Source organism: Poecilia latipinna, unplaced genomic scaffold, assembly GCF_001443285.1.
Source record: "Poecilia latipinna isolate Pla-1442-1.1 unplaced genomic scaffold, P_latipinna-1.0 Scaffold655, whole genome shotgun sequence".
NCBI classification, from domain to species: Eukaryota; Metazoa; Chordata; class Actinopteri; order Cyprinodontiformes; family Poeciliidae; genus Poecilia; species Poecilia latipinna.
Window position 1 is genome coordinate 270,642 of NW_015113271.1, and position 25,078 is coordinate 295,719.

Below are 25,078 nucleotides of genomic sequence, written 5' to 3' on the forward strand. Positions count from 1 at the left end.
TTTCCTGTTTTTTTTTTTTTTTTTTAAGTAAACACAAATCAAAATCAAAAATAAAAAATGTTTCACTTTTTTGCAAGACATTTGAGATGGTGCCAGTCGGAGAGTCTTTGGATAATATTTAGAAATGTAACGTGAGGCACATTTTTTTTTTCTGTTCAAAGGTCTGAGATGAATAATGATGCGTTCTGAGGCGTTGGGGTATTCTGTGCCTGAGACTTTAGGTTACTTGTTAATGTTTTTTTTTTTTACTTTGCTCATGTTTTTGGTTATAAACTAAACTATCTCAAAGATATTCATGGATAAGGCTGCATTATTGTTATGATCTGCTTGAGCTGCATGCCATGTGCAGAAGGTTCATATTGCTAATGCCAGGCTTCTGACCAAATTGCTTCAGATTTCAGTCATCACACCATTTTTAGTCTGTGCATAATCTCTTTTCGTTACAAGTTCCTGAACTTTTTTTTGTTGTTGTTGCTTGAGCTTAAAATGTACAAGCACCTTCATGACCGATGCCTACTGGCTGCAACAAAGTCCAAAAATCTTTTTCACCAATAAAGCCACCATGCAGCCCAATAATAAAATCAAGCCAAAGTATTTCAATGCAACTGCTTCAGAAGTTTAATTTGTTAAATTTCAACAGCCTGACGCTGACCCCACTTTTTTCCCCTCACAAAACTTACCTCCTCCCAATCCGAGTTTTTTCACGACTCCACCTCCGTGTTTTCGTGCTCGCTCGCTGCCCGGCTGCGTTCGATCCACTCCGGGCATTTCTTCCCGCCTAAAGCCGATCTTGCTGCAGGGAGGAGCGACCGGGGTGCAGTTGAGAGATGAGCTGAGCATCACAGCCCCGCATTCAAGGAAACGGACTAACACAGCACTTTTTTCTCTCTCTCTCTAGACTTCCCACAATGTTTCTGGCTTCCGTAAAGCACGAGAGCTTTATGATGTGAAAAAAGTGTGGTATGCACGCAGAGAGGCCGGTGTGAGCAGGTTTTGTCTCTGAGGAGCGGGGAATCTCTGCCCAGTCAAGGAAGACCCCCTCAATTGTTTCCTGCGCCAAGAACTGTAAAGACATGGTCATCACAGCGCATCTGTGGTAAGGCACTAAGCTTTTCTCTCTGATCCGTGGCAACCTAAATACCAGCACTGCTTGTGTTTGGTTGGTTTGTGACAGTTTCATCGGGTATTGTGATGAAGAGCTGCTGCTTTAGTGCTCCATTTAGCCACTCAGACTGAGAGCACAGCTCCTCATCCTTCTGTATTTGCATCCTGAGTGAATCAGCGCGGACCGGTCAGACATGACCACATAGCCAGCTGCTGGGATGCTACAACTCCTGCAGTATGTATCCAAACATCACGATCAAGGATCCATAAAAACATGGATGCTGTATGTTGGAGTAACCAGCCGACCAACCAACTGATGACTTTGATGATGTAATGATGATGCGTCACTCTTATATTCACCCCCTTTTTTTTAACCGAGTCCTGTGTTTTATTTCCCACACACGTTCCACAACTATTAATGAATCAGCAAAGATGATTATTTTCCATTATTATAGCCACCCCCAAAAAAGCCCCACTCAATCTGTTGCTTGGTGTTTGTATGGCAGCTAATTTAAAAAAGTTTCATCCCACACTATCACTCAGCCTCCTTTTTTAACTGAAGGTCAGCCAGTGACACTGCAGTTAGTCATGAGCCACAGAAATGCAAGAAGATAGGAGAGGTATGAAAAGCTCTGTGTAGTTTGTAACTAGCATTCCCTTTGAATGGATCCTGCTTTGATCTGCATTGATTATTGAGTCTCTGATGTATTACTGAGCCCTTGCTGAGGAATCATCCAGCTGAAAGTGTTCCCATGCCGTTTAGACTGCTACCTCCATGCCTATAAGACAGTCATAGATCTATATTATAGGGAGAATCTTACAGTATGATAACCTTGATTAAAATCACTGCTGTATTTACATGAAAAAGTTGAACAAAATGTAGAAAGTTATGTTATTTTCAATAACATCACAGGAGAATAACCAGCAATCGGTGCTTCTCCTGCTACAAGTATGCAACATACCGGTTGCAGCTATCTATAACATTTATTTATTCATTTCATTTTATATTATAATAGGATGTTTTCAGCTGTTTAACTAGCTACATAGTGCTGACTGTGGTGGGTGGTGCTCTGTTCATTTCCAGCCAAATGTCTGTGTATGTTGTTTGAGACCTTACATATTTTCCTATGAGACAGACGGATATTTCTTATAAGCGTGGGATTAATGTAGGAGCCTTCTTTCAGCCAGCTGACCAACAGTGTCAGCTGGCTTCTACTAATAGGAGTTTAAACCAGATGATCAGTTTGATAGATCATTTTAGCCATTCTGAAAATGTCACTTTTTAAAACCTTGGTACACTTTGATTCTTGTAACCCAACCATACCAATTACAACATGTTACTCAAATGAGGGAGTAATGATCTACACCCCAACAGTCATCCAGTTGGGGTGTAGGTCAGTTTGAGGGAGTGGGAATATTGTTTTTTAGTGGGAAAACTAATGAATGTGATAATAATTCCAACTTGATTCCAATAAACTCCAATTTATGATGGGTGGAAGTCCCTCTCCCACCCCCAATTTTTTTTCTGCTGTTTGTTACATTAGAGAATTGGTAAATGTCAGCATTTGAAAGTATGGCAGGCGTATGCCGTGACAGAAGATTGCCAAAAGATACTATTGATGCTAAATAATGTTTAAAACTTTTATCATCACTTCTATAAGTATCAAAATAAATGAATAAAATGATTGTGATACAACTCTAATTCCACACCTCCATCCCTACATTACACCCAGTTTGTGTAGTTTTGATTCTGATACCCATTTTGGGTCAGTCTGCTTGTGGCCCAGTGCCGATCTGCATTATATATCAAATCACAATATCAATGTGTTTGCGGTTGCATTTGTTCAGGACTGCTAAGATGCATTTGTGGTTGGATATTATATTTAAAGTGCCATGCATTCACACTACTTGCCAGTAATATATTTTGCCAGCTGGATGAGCTTTCGATGCTCTTGATGCATCTGAAATGTGATTTAGTGACTGAGATGTTGAACCTGTGGAGTAGATATTGTGATGATGGGAGGCTGAAACCTGGACTGTCGCTGTAATACTCAGTAACAGCATCAGAATTGGATGTTTCTTCTATTGCAAGCAGCTTGTTATGAATATGACAGATTATGACCCCTGGTCAAAACCAATTTCATCTAAGGGTCTCCTGTAGGTGGAGTGTAATTGCTGCAGTTGCATAACCATACCTCCTCAATTTAAACTATGAACCAGCATGAAAATGTGACGACCTTGAGAAAAAAATGCTACAGTTTTATAGTCAGTTGTTGATAACATGTGGATTTAAATCAAAATAGATTCATCACCAGTTTTTATCTTCCTACCTGTAATTTTAGAATAGTGTTAACTAGATTAAAGTGGTTGGTTAAGCTCCTTTAATTTCTTTAACTATCTGTGTTATCACAGCCGAATTAGTCTTTGCATAAAACGTAGCCATCTCCTTTCAGTCAGCTAACTGGCAGTGTGCAACAAGTATGTTATGAACAGTTTCTTCAACTCTGCTTCATGGAGATGGACTTTAGGAATGGTAAATTTGACTAACAAAGTGACTTATGGTCAGTATGAGTCTCTTTCTACGTAGAAGAAGTAGGGAATTGCAAGGAATTGCAAAATGATGCCACATCTCGTTGCCATTTAATTAACATCTATGTAGGGTAGATAGGATCTAGTTTTTTTAATATTTACCCTATAATTGAAAAGTATGACAGGTTTTTCATGTCCTACTATAAAGTGTGGAACCTAAAATTGTTAACATGATTCCTTAAATGAGATGCAAACTCCTTTTTTTCCCCATTTTTTATTATTATGTTGGGAACAAATAAGGTAGTACCTTAAAAGCCTTTCGATGTGTTATGCCTTGCTCTACCTCGATGATGTAATATGTGCAGCCCGGGACAAACTGGCTCTGTCCAGCTGGTGCTGTTTTAAAGAAAAAAAAAAGGAAGCCTAGTTTAAAGAGATGTGCTGATCACTGCTAGTAAACGTCACACAAAATCTACATCTATTTAGTCTAATATCCTACACTTAGGTAAAAGGTCAGAATCAATTGATTTGTATTATTAGCCAGTTGTAAAGTCAGACAGGGCTTGTCCTTTAATACCCTGTAATATAATATAAGGACACGAGGCTGCTTTTGTTGGCCCACTTTAATTATACAACAGAGTGTGGGACCAGCAAACTTGTTTCACTTTGGAGCTCTGGTCAATACTGGGAGGTTGTGTTTCTTGTATGTGATGAAAACACAGGGACGCCTGTCATTCTACTCCCATCGCAGCTGAGTTACCACTGAGCGTCTTCATGTTACATGTTGGTAATGAGTAATGCCATCAGTGTTCATGTTGCATTTAACAAGCAACAGAGGTATGATGTGGAGCATCGCAAGATGTTCAGACCCTAAAGGAGGCAGAAACTATCGCCATGACAACTGATGGCTGGGGCGTCCAGGGATACATCGAGCTACATTCCCAGCGCACGTAATCATTAGCAACTGGGAAATGGTAAATGTTGCATTGCAGATCAATGCATAGTTGAAATACTGTTAGGGTTGGGCATGTGGTATGTTTTTGGTCGTGCGACAGTGATAGAGACGCAATGCAGGATTGTGGGGTGTTTGACTAAAGCAGAGAAGGAAGGTGAGCAGTGTGGTCTTTTTTTTACAATGTCGAAAGAGAAGAGAAATGTATAGATGATATGTACTTAATACCAGCAATATTAATACCTGATATTGATATGTCAATTCATGCATCACTAGTTGTTTTTAAATAGTTCCACCTTTGGAGACTAAATGACTGACATATTAAGTTCAGAAATAAACGAAAATGTGTCACAGCTGTAAAAATAAATTGAAACCAGGTTCTTGGTACCTGTAACCCACCAATCTATCACATCAGATTGCCAGACCCACTTTTCTACTTTGTCCTGTACTGTATTGCCTGCCTTCATGTTTGATGCAATACACACCCACTTTTGCAAGAAGACTCATTCGTTTTAAAATACTTCACTTCCTCGCTTTCTCTCAGGAAGTCTTGCTCCACTAACATGAGGGCGAACGCACAGATAAACACTGTTAACAACAGTTAAGTTATTATATCCATCCTGTTTCCTTAGGAAGGAGCAGCTACATCACATTAAGTTATTAGATTGAATTGAAGCCCAATTAAACCTCTAGCCGACTGAAACGCAGTTGTTCATATCTGGTGGAAGAAGAACCATTTCATTGGTTTCTGAGGACATTTTTGTCTATAAAATCTCATTGCAACCTTTAGGTGTTTTGGAAAATGCAAACACAAAGGATCACTTCCTCATACTGTTACATGCTATTGCTAGGTGCTTTAAACAAGTGGTGTAACATCACCCTAAATCCTACAATTTCTAATTTGCATTGTTAACCCAAATTTGGCTCCTGAAATGAGTTTAGGCAGTAAACTGACTGGATGTTGTTGTGAGATTTGCACACCGTTTACTTCTGTTCAGTCATTATCTTCACACATGGAAGACATCTCTTGCATCAAGCAGACGCTCATTCATCTTCAACCAGAATAAGTACTATTGATTGGAGAACAATGGCTGTAAATGCAGCAAACGTCAGCTTCACACAAAGCTCTTGAAAACATTAAAAATCAATAAAAAGCGAGCCAATGTTCTTCTAGTTTGAAAGCTTTTTCTTCCTTTTCAGGACAATGTACAAAAGTTGGGTGTGTTAAAAATCAGAGACGTCCAAATGAACTTGCAAAAATCAGTCGGCGTAGAGATGTTCAAGTTTCAGCTAAGTGGTTTAGCGGTGCTTTTATAGCTGACTCATTCAACCTGCCTTGTCTTCATTCTGAGTGGACCATATTCATGAGGACTGGATTTAGAACAATAAGCTCATGACTCATTCTGTCCTGATCGGACTCTTCCCGGCACCACCATAACTTTCAGAGGATGGAGCAGCTTTGGCGTCTTGTCAAATTTATGACAAAGGTTTTATTTTATTAGCTTCAGCATGTGATGTTGCTATTTACAGTAAATAAAACTGAATATCTATTTGAGGCTAAACCAGAAATTGGCTTGAAGTACGGTGCTTTGCAAAGGTAGTCAAGTCCCTTTAACGTTTTCACATTTGATCACAAAAACCTCAGTTTATAATTTTTGCAACAGAAGAAAACAAAACAGCTCTAGATGGAGTCAAATTGGGTGGAGAATGCCTTTGTACATCAATTTTTCTGTCTTAATAAAGATTTTCAATTGGATTTAGGTTTGGACTCCGTTTAGATAACTGTTCTGAGAGATGGAGAACTTCCATATGTCCTCAAGTCTTTTGCAGCGTCTACCATGTATCCCTCCTGGATGGCAACGAGTTTAACGAGTTTAGCAGCTCCATCTATCGTCCCAACGCCTCTGAGCAACTTCCCTGACAAAAAAAAGTGTCCCCACAAACACGTTTTCTGTAGGCTTGCTATGTTCAGGGTCATGCACAGTGTTCGTTTTTCGATGCACATTCATGTAGACCAAAATGACCAAAGTGGAATCCCTTCCATGTTGGCTAAACCTGTTTAGTGTGTCACTAGCTACACTAAGCAAGTGCACATAACAGTTTCCATCCAATTTTCATCAAACTTTTAAAATAGCACAAAAAGAAAATGGTAATTAAGTTTGGACTTTCATGCCTCTGGTAAGGCAAAGACAAAGATGTGAATGGGAGCCTTGGCTAACACATTATTCACCAGATATATGTCCGTCTCCCCTTTTTAAATCCAAAAAGTGGCTCATGCAAGCTTAAAAATGATTTTTTCTTTTGTTTGCGAAATTCAGGATGTTATTTTGAATTTTCAGTAAACGGTACTGGAAAATGATGTTGCATTAGTATCTAACACAATACTTCAAAATGTGCATTAAAAAGCACTGATTGAACTATGGTTAAAAGAGTAAGGGGGCTGAATGCACCCTTTTCTGTTTTTCATGTTGTTAAATAGGGAGACACATCACATATAACAGGTCATATATATATAGATTTATATAACACAAACGACAGTAAAAGCTAAAGTTGTGCGGTGCTGGGAAGATCAGTCAGATCAGTGATGTAAGTGTTGCATTAGAGGAGATTGTATGGTGTGGTGCAAACCTACGGAGCAGAGCAGAGGGAGGTTAGTTGGTCGTCACGTTTTAATTAACTGAGAAAGTCCATATAACAGCAATCGGTTCAGCAGGGGTCGTCTCAACGTGTGAAAAAGCTGTGAACACAAGGCACCTCTTCTTTCCAGTGCTCAGTTATGCACAAGTTTGTTTTAGTTTGCCTCATAAAGTGGCAATAAAACAACACTTTTACCGAACACTTTCATTTTCCAGTTTACTTTTTTTTTTTAATCATTAGTGGCTGTTTGAAATTATTGTCACAAAGAGGGTTTGCATATGTCAATCCTCAGCCTAGAAATGTTCATTAAAAGTGAAAAACCGAAGTGAAAACAAATAGTCTGATTGTATTTTCACTTCACTGTTGCTGCAGTCGCTTCACATCCAGTTTTGTTTTTCATATCCTGAAAGACGTGTGGCCATAACTTAAATGTCATTAACGTTTACTGACAGTACACACTGATTTTTGCTTGCAAACTATAGGTTGTACTTACTGTGATTAATAATGCATCGGAAGAGTGACATTTACATTGAAAGCACATGCCACTTCTGCTTCTTACTAGGTCAAGGAGAGCGGATGTGTTAAATAGGCTGAGAGTGCAACGCATTGTGTGAACCGACTTAGCGCCTTGTCTTACAGTGGCTTACACCCTGGCTGGCTTAAGACAAGGCAGAGTGGGGATGATGACGCTATCGCAGGAGCTGAATTATAGATTATAGTGCATGAGAAAGCTGCACAGTCGCATGTGAGCATGCTCAGTGCTGCTGAGCGGACTCAGGGGAGGTTCCTCACACACGGGAGAGCCTAACCAAAACATCCTGCAGTTAAAACCACAGGGTGCTCTGAAGCGGCGTACACCAGTATCTGTCCACTGGATGAACACAGGCTGCTGATGACAAGACTCATCACTGCCTATTAGTTTGACACACAGTACAGCTATCAGTGGAAACACTTTGGAATATGTCTTTAGCTTCATGTTGCAGCAAAATGAAGAACAAAAATATGTACATATCTGAGCAATAACTATAATGTGCAGTGGATAAAGCCAGTCTAATAATAGATATTATTTCTGAAGATGTCTGTGCTGCACCCTGATAATCATTCAGTGACAGAAAGGCGTACTATTTTTCTAAATTAAAAGACCAAATGTGATTATATTTAATCTTTTCTGTAGGAAAAGAAAGGGGGTGGTTTAAATGTGTGCTTTTTGTTTTTCAATAGGTACATGTGGAGTTGCCAAGAGTTCAGGCAATTACACAGCAGCCCTGCAGGCAGTGTTATGGATGTCAGCATGTGCCATGACTAATGATGAAAACGGGCACTCCCCGCTGCTAGCCGAGCCGGTGTTTAACCAGATGTTTTGAAGTTAACTGATACAATTATTTCAGGAGATTACCTCACATTTAGCACATTTAGGTTTGAAAGGTTATCGATGTCGGTTGCCTGTGAGCTCTGGGTAGGCCTCTACCTTACAGCGCGTTGTTTAACGTCCTTATTCGTTTGGTATTTTCTCTTAAATATTCCAATCTAATTAAATGTTTAAAGGGTTTATCGTTAACTTAAATGGTCTTAATAATCACGTCAATAACACGCTGAAGTGGTAATTATGTTCTCAATGTAACTACAGCTTTTACAATCATTAAATTTTGGCTCACGACTAATTATCACACAATCAATTGCGATTAATAGATAAATGTGGTGTGTTTTTTTTGTTCATTAATGAGTTTTTTTTAGCACTTGCTGCTTTTTAGTAAGGTTGTGAATAATGCGAGCTGCACAATGGAGTTCACTTCACATTCTGTTGCAGAATCCAAATAGCCATCGGTTTTGTATACGGAAACCCTCCAAAATGCGTAGAAATGTAATTTATCAAAATTTTAAAAAATAATTGATATTAATGTTTACCGGTGTTAAATATTTTAACTTTGGGAAAAACTAGATGTTAAAATAAAAACGTAAAAACATTTTTGTTGTGTTTTTTTGTTTAATCAATGAAACAAATTGATCTCATTTTGTAGAAAATGGATCTGTAATTTATGCTAAATTGTGACTCCATGTCCTTTTCTGGTTGTTGAGATTAACCAACAAAACTTTCAGAAATCATATACCTTTCTTCACTTTGAACACCACTGACCTAAAACCTGCTAAAAATAACAATGCAGGTCATTTTGGATCATTACATTTCGGGTCAAATGTAATGATCCAGTCCTGGGTTGATTGATAAACAGGATGGGTTTGACCCAGTACACACTGTTAGATCCCTGACTCAGAAAATGGATTAAAGTGACTCAGGTCTAAATAAGACTAACTAATGAGCGGTTCAGCTTGGACAGCAGAATTTTAATACGACATCAAACACCATCAAACTACTGAACCAGAAAAAGAATAAATGAACACTTTATTGCCGATCACGTATTAGTTTTCTTTTTAAACTGCCGTGAATGTTTATGATGTTGCTTGATTCGTGTTATTTTTATGGGGGGCATCTTACAGATGATGTAATGCAAATTTCAATTTTTATGGACAATTAAGTTTTTATCTTTTTCTTTTACGTACAACACTGTATAAAATAATACTTTTTCTCACTACCTCTTTGGCCATAACGTTGAAAACAATGGCAAAAAAAGTAAAGTTGTAAAAAACAGTTAATATAAATACTTTGCCTTTTCATATCGACAGTACGAGCAACTATTTGACTTGAAATAGGGCTAACAGTGCAGGCCAAACAGGATAAATGTTTATGTATGAAAAAGTTGCAAAAAATATTCCTTGGGGATTATCAGTTCACTTTTGAACTGAAAAACCTTTCTTGATGAAATGAAAGAGATTATATTTTTTATCCTTGACAGTCCAAATTGTTAATTAGGACAACAATTAGTAATACTGACTGATAATAAAAGAGAGTGATCAGTTGAGCTTTTTGATGATCATATCTCGGCTTAACGCATGCTGAGTAATCCTTAGTGGCAGTAATTTCACAGCATAGTGGATAAGCTTTCCCCAGTCACTCAACACAAGTGCGAAGAAGAAGAAGAAGAGGAAGCCAGGCTTCAAAGAAATGCTGAGGGTCAGTCAGTTTCTCAGATTAACACGCTGAATTAAAGGAGGCTCGGAGCCGTTCAGATGTGGTAATTCTAAAACTCTTTTTATAAAATCACTTCTGCATTGCAGCGCGGGTTGAGCGAGTGGAATATGACTCCCTGATCCTTGTGTTTCAGATGAGCAGCAGGCTGTGAGTGTGAGGACGTCTCAGAGGATGTGCCCGACCTGTGGGCCCCAGTGCTGAGGAAGCTCCGCAGGGCTGACCGGTGGCCAGCATGTCTCTGCACCATCAGTACCAGCGAGGCCCCCACGGCCGCACCATGAGCACCGAGGAGAGGAGCTCCACGCCAGTGAACAAGACCTCGGTGCCGGTTCAAAAGAGCGCCTCCTCCTCTTCCTCGTCCCAGCGAGACAGCCGGCAGGTAACGGATCTTCTAACTTCAGCAGGTTCCTGGGAGTGAAGCTGGAGCAACGATGAAATTCTCAGGAGTGAATGTTGGAGTACTTTGGATGTTGGGGGGACTCTGTCAGTAAGGATCAAGGAAATAGTAAATTATGACCAAAACATGTTGCTATGCAAAAGTATTCACATCAATAATTATCTGTTTCACGTTTTGCCACGTCAAAACAAACTTTTTTTTCAATTTCGTTTTTTTACATATTCTGTTTGTAAATCTAAAAAGTGCAGAGTTCATTTAAGAAGGTTTAGCCGACAGATGAGACCAAAGCTGAACTGAAGACCTGCCCATTGGAGCATCATGCAGTTGGGATTTTTTTTTTTTCTATATCAGAAAAAGACAAACTAAGAAGAGTTGATGGAAAGATGGATGGAGATAATTAAAGGGGAGTCCTTTAAGAAAAGCTATAGAAAGTGGTGCTACAGTAGAATGGTTGAACAAATTTAAGTGTTTGAATCCCCCACCCAAATTTAAGAGCAAAATTTAACTTAAAATAAATTTCAGTTTCTACACGAGTACTTTGAAACATTGAAATCATAGCCAAGGCAAATAAATACATAGGTAAAAGAAGCAGCTATGCAGACATTTCTGCAGGCGTATTCATATGTGCCAGAATTCCCTTTAATCATTAGTCAGCCATATGCTGAAATAGCAAGATGCGACAAACACAGATGGATGTTACCATAACAGCTAAGCATTATGCATTCATTCCTCGTGAAAGGTTAAACACAATTAGATAAACCTGCTGCCCAACCTTTGCAAGATATGTGCTAGTTAGCAGACTAATCAGCAGAGAAAGAGCAGTGACTACCAAATGAGCTGCGCTCTTATGTCACAGTTCACAGAACAGTGTCTCAAACTTAACCCCTGGGTTAAGTCATCCGAAGCCCCCGGCCGTCCTTCCTCTCCTCTCGGAGCTGCTGTGTCACTGTGGCCGCACGGAAACGAGACACCCATACTGGAATCTCTGACATCACTGCTTTTCCGTCGGCACTGGCTGGTGAATATTTCATGAGAGACAGGCGAAGGCTCGGTGCCCCACTGAACATGTGGCACATTCTGCAAGGCCCGGTGTGGACGGCCAGTTTTGTCTGCGCAAGAGCAGAAGAAAGAAAGCCGATCTGAGGAATTGGGACAGTTAGCTGAAAGCCTGCGGCTTGATGAAGCAGACAGTTACCCATTCAGACGCTCCAGCTCATTATCCCTTTCTTGGCTGCAACCTTTTGATGAAAAGGTTCTCCGCATTTCCAGGTTTACATAGAGCCTGTCCAAAGTAGCCTAATTGATGAAGTCAGATACTAGACAAGCTGGAAGCTGAAAAAGAATTAAAAAAAAAAACAACAAAAGAAAAACCATTCTCTTCTATTGAACTATTGTAATGCTTTTGTAGCCGTTGGATCAGAATCTTGAATGAAATTTGATGGTTTGCAGACCGTCTATGAAGCTGCATTCTCTTTTTGGATCCTGTGTGTTTGGGTTTTACTTGACAAATCTTACCAAAGAAAGAAAAAGGATTTGCTGCTCTGCAGAGCTTCCCTCTCTGAAAACAGTCATCTTAAAATTAAAACATTGGTCTTTTTTTTTTTTTTCCCCCATCCCAAGTCTTGGGGAAATCTGACTTGTGGGAAGCTGCCAAATCAGTTGCAGATAAAAATTAGGGGGAGACAAAGAGCAGATGTTCATAATAATACAGGCTAAACTCTTGAAATGAGGATATGATTAGTTTAACATTAGTTCATTTAGAGACTGCAATGACTGGATGTCCCAAACACTACAAAATAAAGAGACAAACGATCAGACTTGGCAATGGATTACACAATTACACAACTGGCCTGCTGTACTGCTGGCGTTGTGTCTCAATAAACATTAACATTCCACAATAGAAATTCCCTTCTTAATTTATTTAGTAAAAATAACAAGACCTTCAAGAAGTCAAAGGAAGGAAAAAGGAAGAACCAAAGGATGAAAAAAAAACATACCTTAACATACATTATGCATATTAAATTAGTTTTAGGGAAATACTTCATAGAATAACAATTGCATGTCATAAAATGAATAGATAAAATATAAATAATTTAAGTCAGTAGGTCTAGATTATTTGTGTCGTCATAAAATCTATTGTAGGGAGGATTGGGAATGTGTTGCAGCTGGGACGCTGGGCTGTGATTGGTTGTTTCATGTATGCTGTTGTCTGTGATCTGCCACACATTACTTCCTACTGTATGAGTTATCAGAGAAGTAGAGCTAGAAGGCCTTTGTGCTTAAAACCAACGTAAGCGGTAGTTTCTTGTGGTGGGTCATCACGCTTCCCGTTTCACTGGGTGGGTATGTGAGGGGACCCGTGGCCCTCACACAGACTGTTCTCTCACACTTGATAAATCAGAGAAAAGGAGCAAGAGAGAAATAAGTGAATGAGACGTTCTCATCTGAAGCAGGAGTTTCATCTGCTAGAAACCCACATCGTCGTACCTCACATTTAAAACATTGACGGCGTAAGTGAGCCTACCCTTGTTACATTTGAAGTGGTGAGGTTAATTGAGCTGTCTGTGCAGAACTGAAATTGCAACAAAACTTCACGATGAGCTCATTCAGTTTTCACTTTTTTTTTTTTTCCCAAGCACATTCTGAACCTTCTGCTCATATTAGCTTCAGCATCAGGAAAATAAAGCTACATTTGAGCTTTGATGGCGAATGTCATGTATATCCATTATGTGTGAAGCTACGGATAATCTTTTTCTGACTTTATGCATTCCATACAAAATATCATCTGCTTTGTAATTTTATGTTGGCCTTTCTTATGGCTTTAGATGCTCCACCAATGACCTTTGTTTTGTTGGGCTTCAGTGATTTTTGTGGAAAAACAAAAGCAATGCATTCTTGTTTGGGGAAAGCCTTAATGGGATCCTGACCTCATTCTTGAATCGATACATGTCAACATACCGGCTGCTGATGGCTGCTGTTCACGCCCTCGTGGGAGCAATTAGGTGCTCCACCTGCAGTAAGCGCAGTTTCACACAAACGCATGGACATGCATCTAGTACACAGACATTCCTAGGTCCAAAATTCCTGAAATGCACCATTAAAACATCTTGCTTGGAGGCATCAGGACAATAAACAGATTTTTTTTTTCTTTTTTTTTTTAAATCTATCTGTATGTTCGCTACACTAGTTTGGTAGAAAGTGCTTTCTTTTCAAATGGAAAAAGATACTGGGAATATTTCTCAGAGCTGCACCAGCCTACGAGTCATCAGACGATACGTTTAAACTTGTGTAACTGAATCTGGTGTGTTTACGCTGTGTGCAGGCCTGTGCTTCTCTCAGGATGTCCACATCCTCTCTGTGTGGAAGCCAGGCCTCTTACTCTAAGCTTTACTGCTGAGCCAGCCAAATACTGCGGGAAAATACACCCTCAAAAACAACTGCTATGTGGTTTGTAGCTGCTGAGATATCATCTTTCACTGGCGATTGTGTTGGTGTGTGAGGCGTGAATAGGGTGCAAGTTTTTTTTTTTTTTTTTTTTTTTTTTTTTTACAGGTTCTGTTTTGTTATGCAAGTGATGGAATTTGTAGTTTTTGGTTGCTACTATGGAGTTTAAAACTACTGTCCAATTTTTGGACAGGAGTGCCACATATGAGCATGCTTGTTCTGTTGAGAAATAATTGTTTTTTACTGTAGCATGGACCACAGTTTTTGAATTTGAATTTAATTTGTGCACAATATTCCTAGATGCCACTTCCTGAACAAGTCATGGACTTGTCTTGAATCAGACACACACACACAGATATGGAGAGGACAGACCGAATAGGGCCAGTGGAGTACCTTTGGAACGTTGTACTTCTCGAGTTGCTGCAGAAAGTACGATTTCTGCTGGTCTTTCTTCCGAATTCTGCCTGTGTGTGACGTGATCCACAGCAGACAAGGTGTTGTTGAGGATTACGAGGCGGGGCTGAATTCAAATATGCCTAAATTAAATATAGTCTTTTTAAAACGCAAAGCCGAATTATCCAAGCTCCTTGTTCTAGAAAAAAAACAAAAAAAAACAACTATTTAAAGGTGTCAATGCCTCATGTAATTCATTAATCGCTTTTTTTCACTGTGGCAAGCAAGTCATTTATCAAAGATCATATTTCTTAGAGCGCATGCACACGACATGTTAGGAAAAACTGACTGACAGACTGTGCTTGTGCGTCACTGTCTATGCCCGAGACATAATGTGGTCTCCAGAAGCAGACTGTGGCACTGATATTTATAGGGCTGATTTAGCCTGAGGTCTCCCCAAAGAGTGTTTGTCCTTTTCTCTGCTCAGTGAAACCTTAACTGCAACAGTTTGATTCATTGCATCAAAGGTCTGCTGTGGCTGTGTGCCATCGGTGAAACTCTGAGGGCCTGTCTCATGAAAAAGGCTCGTCTAGATTGAGTACGTTGACTAAGCTGATTATCGCCTTTACCCAGTGTAATTTCTGGTTCGAACGAAGCCGTTTTTCGGGATTCGAATATCTAATTTGTCAAGAAGACGTACGTAAATTTGCTGACTGTGAACAAGCAAATTTGTGAGGCTAATCTCCTTAAGGATCTTGACTTTGAAAAGCAGGAGGCCTCTTACGGAATCTGCCACAAAAAATTCTCCAATAAAGGAGTAAACTTGCCAAGAGGGACCAGCTCATTCAGCTGTAAATTATTCTGCAGCGAGATCAATGAACGGAGGCAGAGTGCAGGAAATCACTTTGGCTTAATTCAGTTCAGTTCTGTGGGCTGCGCTACCAAAAGCAGCAACTCTTATTGTGGGCCCCATTTCCATGTAAGCCAGTAGTCAGCATGTGCCTTGGTATTTACGTGGAGTCGGTGCCGTGGATCTTTTTAATGGTTTGGGAAGGGCAGTGTATTTAAATATTTGCTACACAAGCAATTCTTTATATAGTGTACCATTGATTTATCAGTTCAGACTCATTTAAAAGTCTGATAACAGACGGGAAGTTTGCCTGAGGCTTTCCTCCATGACAAATGTTTCATTGTCGCCCTATACGGCATTACGTGTATACAGTAAGCTGCAGCTGTTGTGTGTTAAATGAAGAGGCATTGCAGTATAACCTTTTTTGCAGGTAACAGCTGACTTGTAGCGGTGGTGTATATTTTCATGTCCTCCACTTCCCCATTTTCACAAGGCATTTGCCCCCGCAGTGAGTGGAGGAATATGACCTCATTACCACCCAGATCTGTTTGCCGACTTGTTAGATTAAGCAAGCTGTTGTCCTCCTTTGTTAAATGTCCTGCAAACCAAGGGTAGGTGTCATCATGCACGCCTGGCGAGACATCTTGAAGGTTGTAGCGTCACATGGTGCAGCGAGAAGCCACAGGCTGTTTGTTGCTCGAGAAGTGAAGCTTGTGCATACTAAGTTGACTTTTTTGTTTCAGAAGCTGCAATGCTGTTGATCCAAGTGTCGAATTCAAAATCTAATCAAATGCATTAAGTGCATCTTATTTAAAGATTTGATCAATTTGGCTAAAGCTGACCTAAAATAAAACAATTTGCTTTTATAATTTTCCTTCATTTGCATCTTCTGGTGTGATTTTTTTTTTTTTTTTTGCCTTCAGATCCTTTAAAAGGTCATTGATTACTTGGTTTTTAATACAGTACGTACATTATTAATCACAATATTCACTTTGACATTTAATGTGTCTTACATTTTTCTGTACTTTGTTAATTTTATCAGGTCATCTGTCTCAGCCACAAGCCGTGACAAGGAACTGTTACTCTGCTTTCTTGTGTTTAGGGCTCCATGCTTAGACCAGTTCTCTTTAGTATGTAATGTTTACCCCCTGTGTAAAATGGCACAAAAAAATTGATTTTCAGCTGTTACAGAGATATCAATATGTGCAATACTGCAAATTTAAAGAAGTGCTTGAGTGCAGTATCTAAAAGGCTAACATTTTTCTAGCATCATGCATTCGTGTTCTGCTTGTCAATAGTTTATTTGGCCAGTTGCATGGAGTTTGACTGCTTGCTATAGACATAATTGATATATATTTTAGCGACTGTAGATGCCATCGCTGACAGAAAGGTGTTAACACATTATGATGGCTGAAAAGAGAGCAGACTGATTAATTCACTATTTGATTTTCAATATTAACGTCACGTCGGATGCGTCTTTTTCTAATATCGTGGAACCCTAATTTCAAACAGTTGTTTCTAATTCATTTTTAGAAACAGGTTGTGAATTTACTGCTGACGCTCTAATTCACACAGGATCAGAAATATACATACAAACTCAAAAATGTGCATACATACTCTCATGTTTGGTTAAATGTGCCTTAGTAAATTGCAGAGAGCCAAACACAGACTGGATACTAAACAACTCTTACCAGAATCGGTCGGGCTCATTTACGTTGGACGATTTCTTGGCACTGACCCGGCTTCTAAGCAGAGTCCATACATTTTTAAAAGCGTTGAGGTTTGGGCCATTCCGGCAACTTAATCTTACTTTATCCATTCCAGAACCAAATGTAATGTGTTTCGGATCGTTGTACCAGCAAAGCGCTACCTCTGCTGAAACTGACCTGGGTCACATTTTCAGGAACATGTCATGAACCACCAGGTTCAATGACTAGATGGTGATACGGCAACTTATTGTGGAAACAGTTTAATGTCAGCATGGTCTCGGGGAGTGACAATCAAGGAAGATTTCCCTGCTCCGAAATCAACACTTTCAAGCTGTCTCCAAAATCCATTGCGTCAACTCAAACCACCAACTAGAAACACTGGGAGAACAAAAATGTCTTTAATTTAAGGTAAAATACAGACTTTTTTTTTTTTTTACAGTGAGGTTAAACCTTGAACACAGGCCTCTGAACTGTCCTTGAGTATCATTCATGTCAGGAAACCAACCGATTTAGATTAATTATGCCAAAATTTAATAAGTAGAAAGATTAAATGCCAAGACAGGAATATGCCGGGCCGGTGATGTTGGCTTACAAAAGCATGCAGCATGCAGTATATTTGCATGAATATCAGAATCTACAATATACTACAATATATTCAAACCTGAAATGTCCAATGTGTATTTTTTGAATCCACTGAAATTTTGTTGCATCATCATTTATGTCTGGAAAGAAGTACTGTTGAAATACATATTTGAAAGTTTCAAATTACATGACAGCGATAGAGATACCAATCCTGACCAATAAAAACTATTAACTGCATTAATTTGCAGGTATGTATTGGCAGCGACCCCCATAATTATTTTCTTCCTTTAGTCCGTGAAGAGCAACAGCATTTTCTTTAGTGAAACTGATGGTTCCGCAGAGAGACAGAAAACAGGATCATGTTTCTTACTCTGTTACTGGTCATATTGCTGCTATCAAATCAGTGACCTTGTCCTCCTGCCTGTCTCCTCCTGAGGGACAAAGGTTGGATGTCACCTGTCCCTGCATGACCTGCCCACCGTTCCTCCCCCAGAGGCATCATTTTGATTTACAGACCCTCTCAGAGCTGAAAGAGCGTAGTCAGGAGAAAGCTAATGAGGTGGAAATGCTGAGAGAGCACAGGGGGACTGTGTTTTGTTATTTTAAAGCTGGCTTAAGAGAAGCACTACACGTGTTCCTGTTTTTCCTATGACAAGGCCATATTTTCTTTTTATTACAGCCTGCGCGTGTCCTGTTTGTGTATCACACCAGAGGAGTGAGTGGATTAGTTCTGACACGGCTGTGGTATTTTTCTTCCTCTTCCAGGAGGCAGACAGCTGGGAAATAATCGAGGGACTGAAAATCGGTCAGAGCAACGTCCAGAGGCCCGACAAACATGAAGGTTTTATGTTGAAGAAAAGGAAATGGCCCCTGAAAGGGTGGCACAAGGTACGATCCAGGGGCCAGGCCAGACACAAAAGCTTTCTCTTCTACAGAGAATGCACTCTCAGATTCATCCATCACCAAACTGTGTGCTGAATATTAAAAGGGCGCTTCTTTGAAGTCGTTCTCTTTATCATTTTTATGGCTTTCTTCTTATTTAACAACAAATTGGTACTCTTGTTTTTTTTTTTTTTTTCCTTTTATTCTGCAGCGTTTCTTTGTTCTGGACAACGGCATTCTGAAGTACTCCAAGACCCCTATTGATGTAAGTAATCCTGACCGTCGTCCCTGCAGGCAGAAACAGAGCTGCCCGGCCCTGACCTGTGCTAGGAGAGACAGTGAGTCAGCTGAGACATCTGCAGCGTGTTGCGTCTGCACGAAAAGCAAAACTGTCCGACAGAGTGGAGACGCGATGCATGATGGTGACAAAAACATTTTAGTCTCACGCATTTTGGATTCTCGTGTCTGCAGTGGCAGCACTGCGATCAACATTTGTTATGAACCTATTAGGAAAACGTAAAATGTAACGCGTGCAGAAACCACAGAAATTTTACATACTAAGAAGATAAGCTGTGTTGTCCAAACAGTTGCTCCTAGAAATCTTTAGGTTTATTGTCAACATTTGAAGCCTTTTAAGTCTTTGCGGTAAGCAAATTAAACGAGAGCTGTTTAAGCAGCGACATAAAACTAATATTACATGGATTATAACCAAATCTTTCACTAAAACTTTCTTTCACTGATTACTGCACTCATGATTCAACCTCCTGAATTCATCACTGCACACAGATTTACAGATCGAATGCATTCTCAGGGACTCGTGATGTAACCAATCGAGGGCTTCAATAATTGCATTTTACTGCATGTTGGAAAGATGGCTGTCCAAAATGTTTAGAGAACGTTGCCTGGCACAAACAAGGAAAACTGTACAAAAAGATGGCAGAGACCCTGAATCTAACTCGAGATACATGTGAAGGTGTCATCAGGACATCCTGGGAGAAATATCTTATCGTAAACCAATGTCAAGCTGAAGCTTGGGTGTTCAGGCCTTCAGACAACAATAATCCAAAGGATATCTCAAAGTCCACAAGGGTTTGGTTTCAGAAGATGTGTTAATAGGTAATAAAGAGGAGGGAGTTTTACCCTGACTTGAAATCTTTAAAATCGTGGCATTTGAAAAAGGCGCTTGCAGCCTGGAAATCTTAAGAGCATCAACGTTTTGTCACCATCGAAGTGCAGTGGGCAAGATGTGGCATGTGCTTTTTTGTTTTCCCCTTTAGACTGTTGTCGCACAGTAAAAAACGTGGAGCACTGAGTAACAGGCAGGTACTGAGAGTCCAAGTTTTATTGGGGCTGAAGGACTTCCGCTTTGCACTTTATTGAACAATTCTGTTGCCCTTAAATCAAAAATAAACCCTTGTAGCCTTTATATAATTGAAGACAAAAGAGCGTTAGTGAACTGGAGACCTTTGACCACGATGGGTTAAGATTCCTCATGAATCCAGCTGATGTTTTGCAGTCAGTCATGTTGTCCACAGGTCGTACCAGCAAAAGGATGGTTTACTAAATACGAAAGATGCTTTTCATGACCAACTCTAATCTTGGTCATGAATCTCATATTGACTCCAGGCTTGTTTTTGAAGTCGTCTCTCATATGATCATTTAAATAAAAAGAACTGTTCAGATAAATCTTTGAGTCCCAAATCTGTGTCAGAGATACTGATGGTGTGTTTAAATTATGAGGAGGCCTGGATGTTTTTGCCAAACGTCCACAGATTCAAAGGGGAAAGCTTCATGGCAGCATCGACGTCGGCCTCTCTGTCATGTCCATCAAAAAGAGGGCGCGTCGCATCGACCTGGACACCGAGGAGCATATTTATCATCTGAAGGTAACACTCGAGATGACTCACTGCATCAAGGTGAAAAACAGCAGCTGGGTAAGTGACAGAGGTCAGCGTTGGTCATCTGCTTCCTGTCCAGGTCAAGTCTCAAGACATCTTTGACGCCTGGGTGTCGAAGCTGCGCCACCACCGACTCTATCGACAGAATGAGATAGTGCGCTCTCCCCGGGAGCCCACGATGCGAACGTTTCCTCCTCCGGCTGCCATGGAGACGCCCCAACCCTCCCCAATTGTAGTAAATGAAACAAAGGTGAGCTTCTATTCCTCTATTCCTCTGTTAAAACTAAAATATGGGGGAAACAACATTTACATGTTAACATTTATCTACTCTTTTTTTTTGTACGTATGTAAACACATGATGAAAGTGAAAAGAGGAAGTTCTGTTCAGGGGCTAAATTGGCTCCTTGGTTTAATCACTGCCATTATTCTGATATCTTCATCACAATTCCTAAACCAACGAGAGAATTACTTGCATCATTTGCAAAAGTCATTCCAGTTCTGGATAAACACTGGAAAGTATTTTTATTTCCAGATTTTGTTCATCATTAATGTCAATAAGTTGTATCCTTCTTTCCTCAAAGGCGATTTTTTGATTCTTGCTGGTTTCATATTTAAAACTTGACCTCTGGAGAAAATTCTGCCTTAAATTCCCTGCGAAGTTTTTTTATTATTATTATTATTACTATCAGAATTTCAACATGGAAATGCATAGAAACCCTGTGGATTATGGACATATATCTGCCTAACATAATAAAGCAAGACATGAAACTGTATCCAGACCATTAAGATAACAAAACGGGTTGCCCATTCTCTGTAAGAGCGCTTGAAGTGTGAGTAAATGTGAGCACAGGGCCAGAGCAGTTCCTCCTGGGAGTGCTGCTGAGTCACATGGAGGCCATTAGAGGTGATCAGTAGGATTTGGATCCTGAGCAGCCGGCTGCAGCACGATGAGCTCTCCCTGAAGATTGGCTCAAATGGAAGGCTTCGGTCCTGGAGTCAGAATTATCTGCTGCATCAAACACTGCTGGAAGCCTGGAACAAAGACGGGTTCAGAGTGGCAGCATTTATTCAAGCTCAGTATAATAGCTCATTTCTACAGCAGCTTTTGTAGAAGTGCTGGTTGAGGACAAAGTGTAGGGTCGGTGTTCAGTTTCCCGATGGGTTCTGTGTAAAATTGATCCAACTTTGATGAGCAGTCATACGTTTTTATGTTCTCGTCATCAGCATTAATGCTCCATTGTGGGGTTTTCATGATCATCAGTAGGACATATGTTTTTTTTTTTTTTTGTTTTTTTTTTGGGGGGGAAGGGGGGGAGGGGGTGTTGCGACGCCCTTTCCATGCACATATACATATTATACATCATTGGAAAGTTGGGATTCCTGAGATTAAAATGACGGATGCCAATCATAACTGTAGAAGCAGTAAGTGGTTTTATCAAACCACATCGAAATTCAAAATAACGTCCAGTTCACTGGACATACACTGGATGAAGTCTCATATAATTGACAGCACAGAGCCCTTTTGAACAAAAACAGACCTTTCGCATCCAGAAGAGTGAAATTAACGTACTCCAATAAAAATAGTTAGCTCACAACAAGTCTTACGTCCACAATCCAACATAATCTGCTGCTAAAATCCTTCAAAAATTCATTTGGATGCGTCTGTTTCCCACAAAGTTGTGTTTGTTTTGTTTGCTTTGTTTTAAGTGCTCTGCAGGAAACTCGACAAGTAATTCTGAAGCATTTTTTTTTTTTTACATACAAGCTCAGATACACCTGCAGTAATATTTAGGTAAATGCTCCCTTGCAAGTTGCACCTAGACCACACTGTTACCATCAACAAGCTTCTTGTATGATTCTTTGCAAGATATTTGATGACGCCAAAATGAGTGGAGTCCATGTTAAAAACATAATTCTTGCATTTTAAACAAGATTCAGTTCACTGAGCACTACATAAGCTCAGTGTTAACCTGGTTTATGCTTTCCAAAACCTGTTTCGATGAGTGTGGCATCATTTTCTGTCTCAAGTTTCAACTAGCAGCCAAACAGGCCCTCAGCATGATGCTGTCACCACCATGTATTACATTTGGAACTGCGGCTATAGGTTTAAGAGCTTCTCCTCAGCTCTCCCGATCACTGATCCAAATAGCTCAAACTTGATCTTGTCTGACCATAAGAAACTCTCTACTGAGAGCATTTAGCTCATCTTCTAGTTTATGTTTGGCTTCCTGGGTTGTTCTCCCCAGAGAAAAAAGAAGAAAGAAAATGGATTTAATTTCCCATTATTTAAATATTATTTCCGAGGAAGGAAACTGCCTTCCTTCTTTACTGCCTATGTTTTCCTCTTTTTTGTCATGTTGGCACACAAGTGCAGGCAAAACCAGAGGCGGACGGTAAAGTGCAGAGTATTTCCTGTAACAGATTAATGGTGGAGTGATTCATAGTACGCATTTTTGAATCTGATTTATGTAATTTCGACCCAGTAGCAAATTGAAAAACTAAAACGGATTTTAATTTGTTGATTCATTTCCTGGTTTCCAACAATTTTTTTTCCCCACATGCTTCATTACTAGGCCAAATAAATTAAAAGGTTATCAATTACACAGAAAAACTGAGCTTTTCTTCTTAGTCCAAAAAAAAACAACAACAAAAAAACATCTAATTTTAATCACCATCTCGCTGCATTGTTTTTATAAAACTGCTTTAGTTGATCTAATATTAAACTTGTTTCTTATAAAATAATCTCTAAGTGAATCCCTTCTGCTTTTATCCAGAATATTTCCTGGGTATCATAGCTAGCCAGTGGTCTGGCCTAACTTGTGTGCAATAGAATCTGACGCGGTGCCTCGGACAGATCAGCCCGTCTGACCCTGTCTGTCATCACCTCACCTCAGCAGGCCAAGTCCAGCAGCTTGCCGTGGCAGCCGGCGGCGCCCAGCAGCAGCAGCAACAGCAGCCTGCAGGCCTCCTACAGCAACGGTCAGAGCAGGGTGGCCGCCTGGCTTCAAGAGTCAGAGGAGATGGACAAGTGTGCAGAGGGTGAGCGAGACGAAAGGCCACAATTTGGGATTTCACAAAAAAGTAGATTTTACAAAACAGTAGATTAAATCAATCTCGGATGTGACTGTGCCATAACACGTAATGAGTTGGTGGGTGTGAATTTCATTTCCAGAGCTCGCACGTTGCCAGTCTAACCTGACCGAGTTAAGCCGGTTGTTGCAGAGCCTGGAGATCCTGCAGAGGACCCAGTCAGCGCCCAACTTCACAGATATGCAGGTAAAACGCACAGCCGAGAGCAAATACAGAAACACACGCATAGCGGTGTCGAGGATGAAATTCTAGTCAGCACTTCATTAAAACTTTTTTTTTTTTTTTTCAACTGGAAGGTTTGCTGCTGGTGAGAAGTTTGCATACGTTATTCATTGGCATGAAGATCTTGTTCATTTTGAGCTTTTAAAGACAGACTTAATCTGTTTATCTGTGAAGGTGCAACAGCTGTACAGTAGATAGTGTCTGCTATTTTAAAAACAGAATTAGGTGGACAAGCTTAACCACAGAGTCGAAATCATACACACTGGTTCTAAAAAAATAGCAATAATATAATTTTTAGATGTGTTTTTTTTTCTCTTATTATGATTTTCATTAATTTGTGTATTTTTGTTCTTTTTTTCCTGAAGCATCTTGTGGTTTTTACCTGTTAAATGGTGATATATTAAATAAACTTTAAATAATTATTGCTGCATATAATCATTCTTCTTATCCACATAGGTAAATCTTATTTAAATTGCTTGGTTTCCTGGCACAAATACCTTTAAAAACTTACGAAAAACCTGCTATATCAATTGCAAAAACCAGTTTTGATGGCTGCTGATGATCATTGTCCTGTTGGAACTCCCAAATGTGTCCCAAGTTTCAGCTTTTGAATAATATTTGCACCTTTAAAATCTCTACGTTGAAAAAAATATATTTATTCATGCCCTTGATGAGTGTACGTCTCACCAGCAGCGTTATGTGTGTATATATGAGATACAGACAGAGAGGAATCTTCAGGTAAAAATGGAGACGATTAGGTCTTTTGTTAGCTGGAGTGAGAAATGTGTCCCATTAGTTGCCGACATTTCATTCCTCTCTCACCATTTGCATGGCATGTGTGTTGCTCCACAGCTGCACTGTGGCTGCTGACCTTTGCGTTGCAGCGCTGCATACACAGAATAACAATGCCTGTGGCAATGGCCGTCAGTGGGCGGTTAACCGTTTAAGAAATTAACGTGCGACGCTTGACTGGTTGTGAACTGAATTATTTTACGAAGTATATGAAACCAGCAACAGTAAAAGATTATAACAATTGAATTGCATTCATGATTGTTGCTGAAAAGAGTCTGAGTGAGATTTAAAGTATGCAGCCACTGTGTATTTAAGCTTTAATCCATTTAGTTTGTGAACCAAACTAAAAGGTGTATAAGATTTCGCAACACACATGCTACACTGTCACCTGACACATCCAGCACATATAACCTATCATTATCTATTCATTTGTTGTGTATTATAAGTGTTTGGCTCAAATTCACAAATGAAACAACACACCATCGTTTTGTTTGCGGCCTAATTTTCTTTTT

The 25,078-nt window shown here is 39.8% G+C and overlaps 1 protein-coding gene across 2 annotated transcripts; it reads left to right on the forward strand.

The window, feature by feature from the left end:
- Positions 1 to 593: 593 nt before the first annotated feature.
- Positions 594 to 25,076, forward strand: LOC106954416 (oxysterol-binding protein-related protein 6). 2 transcript variants are annotated; one of them, XM_015043887.1, is made up of 8 exons: positions 594 to 1,096; positions 10,441 to 10,686; positions 18,448 to 18,570; positions 18,776 to 18,829; positions 20,337 to 20,450; positions 20,542 to 20,712; positions 23,360 to 23,501; positions 23,635 to 25,076. In XM_015043887.1, exons 2-8 carry the CDS (start codon positions 10,540 to 10,542, stop codon positions 23,802 to 23,804), a joined length of 921 nt encoding a protein of 306 aa, XP_014899373.1. In that variant the 5' UTR covers positions 594 to 1,096; positions 10,441 to 10,539; the 3' UTR covers positions 23,805 to 25,076. The 2 variants fall into 2 exon arrangements, with proteins under 2 accessions (XP_014899373.1, XP_014899372.1); XM_015043886.1 differs by having other exon boundaries at positions 598 to 1,096; positions 23,357 to 23,501.
- The last annotated feature ends 2 nt before the right edge of the window (positions 25,077 to 25,078 follow it).